Consider the following 5,295-nt stretch of genomic DNA (forward strand, 5'->3'; position numbering starts at 1 on the left):
TTTATGGTTTGTTTCAGTATGAATAAGCTCAAGATTATTGCAAAAATCTTTATGGTTTGTTTCAGTATGAATAAGCTCAAGATTATTGCATAAAGTAATTATGATCGAGTCGTTAGTGCATAATTGCGACACTGAATGTGCATATTTCAATATTTCATCAACAACGAGTCAGATATAGGTGGCGAATGACAAATACATAAGATATCATTTTCCACCTTATAATGATGAAATAACAGAAACGGTAATATGATTGGAAGTTTGTCAATAATTTGTGATCTCGTGAACAATTTAAGTAGTTAAGTCTGGGAAAATAAATAGCACTACTAATAAAAGATAATTAGAGGACATTTTTTAAAATTTCAATTTAAGTCAGAATATCATCTCAAAAGAAAATGGGGAAATAAAATAACACACACACACACACAAACTTCATCAGAATATCATCAAGCAAACTCATGTAACCGAACTTAATTTCAATAAAAACTGAGGTAAAAAAGATTGTACAAAGTGTTGTGTGCTGCAAAATTTGCAGTGCTAGTTTCAAGATTTACCGACTAAAATGTCCAATTCCTGATTCAATCCATCATTGCACATATTTAATAGGAGAACGTTTTTTCCCTCTTTTTTCCAGAGGCAATGGCACTGTTCTAATATATCGCAGATCGCTTAGATTTAAAATGAAGAATCGGGCTTACCACTTCGACAAGGGCTGTTTTTCAAGTAATCTTCAGTTGATGCAAGTTTTTTTTTTTTTTTTTTTTTTGTTTTTTTTTTATTGAGAGTAAATCTTCTGATCATTACAAAGTCAAGGAATGTTTCGATGAACGTAGGCTGCTCTTGGATCTGCAAGAAATGAAAATTTCAAATTAGGGAATTAGGACAACCATATGATTTTCAAGAAAACGTAATGGGAATAGATATACGTATGCTATCATATGGATAGAAATAGATGTATCTTGCTCTCTAGCCACACTAATAGTCTTGCAGCTTACCATGTACAATCATGTGCACTGACTATATTTTACTTCGTCAATCTTCATGAGAATCTTCATCTTCAGAATCTGCACAGGAAACAGCAGATATGGTTATGACAAAACTACAACTTTCTTCACTCTCTCTTACTACTGCAATCATTACAGGTCTCGTTACTTAGAAGGGAGTGGAAACAGACTCAGGTAAACAGCATAAGCTTCATTTCCAGAAAAAAAACAGAGGGGGAATGCAAAGAGCCTGATGGGCTTCTCCCAGATTGATTGATGACTTTCTGATTAATTTACAGTAGGACCATTGAACCATTCTGATGAAAATCCAAAACATATAGTTATACTTGAGCAATCAGCAGTTGAATTAGTATATATGCATAGCAGATTCAGATTAGGATTGATTTTCATAATATCATATTTTGTGGCCCTTATTCCCAGCACAAAGAGGATGCAAAATTGAAGTTACAGGTTGTATCAGCATGCAATGTGGGTTATCATCTCAGGAAAAAAATATGCAATCTAGGTTCTTAAATATTTCACCACCATGGATGCTGGCACTTGAATATGTTATCAGCAGCAACTTTCAGGCTCTATGCATGAAACTGAGTGTTGCTTTTCAGTTTTGAATTTTCACTCACCAGACCTAACATCTTCACTGACACGGCCCCTTTCTTGGATTTGCTTGACAAGCATCCGGTACATCAACACCCACCAGTAGATATGAAGAACAAGCAAAGAAAAAAGAAGGGAATTGAAAAGGTAGTAATAGATTGGTCCCTCGAATTTGTGTTTATTCTTGTCCAGCGTCTGGACAACTTCATAGCTGCACGGTAAGATTAAGCATAAAAATTTAAAAAGGTGTAAAGGTAACAAATTGCGTATCACATTCTTAAACTTTTCTCAGCCAGTGACAACAAAACCTTATCAGTAGATGTTGATGAACAAAAGGTGAAAAGGCAAGAAAACTGCCAATTTGCTATTCTACACCAAAAGTCTAGTAGCAGGAACAGTGTGGTCACATGCATTTTGCAGAAAGGCATATCACCAATGTATTCCTTGGTATTGCTAAAAGAACTCTGCTAATTGATAAGTTCCCTTTTTCACACTTAATGAGAAGAGAATGGGCACACTTAAGCTGAGAAGAAACTTATATACTTAAATAGCAACAGCATTTGTCAAGGAAAGCTCAATAACCAAAACTAATCTTAGAAATAAGAGAGAATAACAAAGAGCACCAAAACTAACCTTGTGCTCCAGAGTATCCAGAATGGATAGTATATCAAACGAAGTATCACCCAGGATATCACAAAAAGAACAAACGAGAAGCTAGCCAGTGCTTCTGCACCACTATACTTGGACATCTTCCCTACTTCAAGAAATACATCACTGGCATCATGAAGAGCTAAAATAACTGAACCTGCTCGTGCAAATCTGCAACAACCAGAAATAAGAACAATGAAGTCCGTAGCGACTAGCGAGTGGTGTGTGTGTGTTGGCCTAGTGGTAAAGTGGTTAATTCCCAAGGCCAAAGGTCACAGGTTCAAGTCCACCTTGACGCAGCCTTCAAAAAATTCTGTTTATTTATCCATAGAATAAATGAAGTTTGTATAGAACTAGAATGACAGTCGAATTTGTTGCCTAAACATGTCCATGTTGAACTAAAACAAGGAAAAATCCCGATAAAGCTGATTTCCTTTACATTGAACTACGTGCACACACATCGAAAGAAGAAGAAACTAGATTATCCATTTAAAATAATAGCAACATCTGAACACTCTAGAAGCATACCTGAATACGTAAGACAGCACGATCAGAATAAAAGTTGCAACATGATGGCTCATAGAGACCCCAAAGTCAGAGCGCCTCGTTTCCCAAAATATCAGAGCGAATATGGAGTATGTATAGAATCCACCAACATACATATACAGGCCCTTCAGTTTCAGCCTGGATAGGAAGACCATTCCATCAACCACATGATCTCATACATGACCACAAATACTTTCAGTTGAAAATCAAGCAGCTTTATCAAAGGTACTTACAAACATATATTCAGAACTTAAGAAGCCACTATCATGACACCTAATAGATACTATGCAGAAAATACAGATCTGAACAGGTAAAGCAGCCTCCTATAGGTCATGACTTCATGGTAATTGGCAAAGTAAAAAATCGAAGAACAGAAAAGAAGAAGAGAAAGAGAAAGGAACCTTACTTATATGTTTGGTCAGGCCATACTTGTTCTCCAGGTCCCACCCAAAAATATCTTGTCTCTTTAAACCAAGGCTCATTGTATGTAACAGCAAGTGCCAAAACCTCAGCAGAAAGATAATAAATACATTTCCATGCTGACTCCTTGAACTTTGCTATCTTTTTTTTCTGCTCATTCGACTCATTTTCCACTATTTCCTTTCCCTTTCCATATATTAATCGCATTCCAAGTTTCTGCAAGATAGAAATCCAGCCTAAAATTGAGTAAACATACTATAAAAATTGAGATTGACTTCCAATGCTGAACTCATACAGTGCACAGGGATCAAATTATTCAAATCATATGATCAGAAAAAGCAATGTAATGGGCAGTATTCATGAAAAGAGAGGTAGCCTCTTTCTCAACAGTGAATGACTAAGAAATCACAGCCATAATTAATTATATGTAAATCAAATAAGGGGATTATGTATATTAGGTAATTTTTTTATGTTGTTATTTTCGATGAGAAACAGTGAAAGATCAATGAGACACATGCACGACTTAATTTCAAGATTTGAGGCAACAAGAAAGTGCATACTGAGATAAAGAAACTTTAGCCTTTTCCACTTACATGAAAATATTCTGCCACAAAGAATACTCTATCCATGGAATATATTCAAAATAATAATAAAAAAAAAATCGGAGGACACCAACCCAAACAACTCAATAGAACTGTGTTTGCAAAACTCCAGAGTTTTCCTTGTGCACAAACATCTAAATATTGGCCATCTGGTAGTATGCCATGTTTGTCTTTTTGAAACTCAAATGGTATAGTGATTCAATACTTAGGCAAATTCAGTCCAGGATAGTAAAAAGTGTTTCAGAAGAAATCTGTAATGTTAAGGATCAAAAAGCAAATAGCATCGGACATGTATACCAATTTAACTTAAAGTAAAGCAGATTTTACTAAATTGTGGGATATGCTGATCCCGGATGCTTGCTAACCAAAAGAGCTCCAAATTGGATAAACAGATCGGTGGCTGCAGAGTGGAGACTCTTATTTACTCATGGAAATTTTGATAACAGCATATCTAATCCAACACCAATAGCTAATGTAGCAAATAAGACTTCACTTCCGATCAACAATTTCAGCAAATAAAAGACTTCAAACTGATGTATCTCAATGCACCACATTTTTGCTCCCCCAATATTCCGTTTTAACATTTTGCGCTAATAAAAAACAGTCTTAATTCATAGAAACTCCACAAATCACAAAATCTCTACATCGATGCGCACTCAATAATCAGTAACCGAACCTACGGCTCGAGCACAAATACAGTCAGATATCGATTAGCATAAGCCATAAGCCGCTAGCCAACATTCTACAAAAGTTGAAAACTCACACCAGCTTCAACAGATAAAAACGGTCAAACTAGCAAAATCCATCGCACAAGCACCAATCAGGTCACTTAAAAAATACCAGAAAACACATCGCGCACTTTCTGAGCCGAACGAATTTGAAACATACAGGAAACAAGCTAATAAGCTTACCTGAAAAACCAATCTGTCAAGCAAAAACCGGATAGTAGGGAAAAGCAGAGCGAAAAATGGAAGAACAAGGAAATCTTCATACTGCGGGTAGGATTCCTGCTCCAAATCAATGGATCTCAACGATTGAATTAAAGACATACTCAGATATTTTGAGAATGAATTTAAATTATTTTGGTTTTCAAACGAAATGTAATCAAATTTACGTGTTTCGAATCATAGAGAATCGGTAAAACCGATTTCTTCGTTTTATTTGTTGATTGGATTAGCCTGCAGTCTTTTTGTTTAAGTTTTTTCTTTTCCACCTTTTTATTCTTTTTAAGGCTGGAAAAGGATTGGATCTGTAGTTTTTTAATGGGTTGCGAAAAGATTAGATAACCATCGGTTTTGTATTTAATTACAGCTGTGCCATCTGTTTCTGTGATTTAGGGATTTACAAATTTCATTGACTTGGAAAAATCCAAGGGCAAAGAGTAAACCAAAAATAATTTAGGTTTCGGATACTTTGACTACCAACTTGTATATGGTGTCCCACATTGGTTGGTCACTTATTTTTACATAAAATTGAAAATCGAA

The 5,295-nt window shown here is 35.4% G+C and overlaps 1 protein-coding gene across 1 annotated transcript; it reads right to left on the bottom strand.

Annotated features, from left to right (window-relative positions):
* Positions 1-458: 458 nt before the first annotated feature.
* Positions 459-5,018, bottom strand: LOC125215495 (ceramide synthase 1 LOH3-like). The gene is made up of 7 exons (XM_048116924.1): positions 4,723-5,018; positions 3,196-3,425; positions 2,772-2,927; positions 2,229-2,414; positions 1,622-1,806; positions 993-1,061; positions 459-843 (listed from the first exon to the last, which is right to left on the bottom strand). The coding sequence occupies exons 1-6, from the start codon at positions 4,858-4,860 to the stop codon at positions 1,030-1,032; spliced, it is 927 nt and encodes a 308-aa protein (XP_047972881.1). The 5' UTR covers positions 4,861-5,018; the 3' UTR covers positions 459-843; positions 993-1,029.
* Positions 5,019-5,295: the final 277 nt, after the last annotated feature.

Source organism: Salvia hispanica, chromosome 3 (assembly GCF_023119035.1).
Source record: "Salvia hispanica cultivar TCC Black 2014 chromosome 3, UniMelb_Shisp_WGS_1.0, whole genome shotgun sequence".
In the NCBI taxonomy this organism is placed as follows: domain Eukaryota; kingdom Viridiplantae; phylum Streptophyta; class Magnoliopsida; order Lamiales; family Lamiaceae; genus Salvia; species Salvia hispanica.

Bases quoted from the DNA above. Each gene is read 5' to 3' on its own strand.
- LOC125215495 (XM_048116924.1), bottom strand. From the start codon at position 4,860: ATGTCTTTAATTCAATCGTTGAGATCCATTGATTTGGAGCAGGAATCC. The intron at 3,426-4,722 runs GTAAGCTTATTA...TCTATCTTGCAG, and splicing joins TTGACAGATTGGTTTTTCAG to AAACTTGGAATGCGATTAAT. The intron at 1,807-2,228 runs GTTAGTTTTGGT...CTTACCGTGCAG, and splicing joins TGGATACTCTGGAGCACAAG to CTATGAAGTTGTCCAGACGC.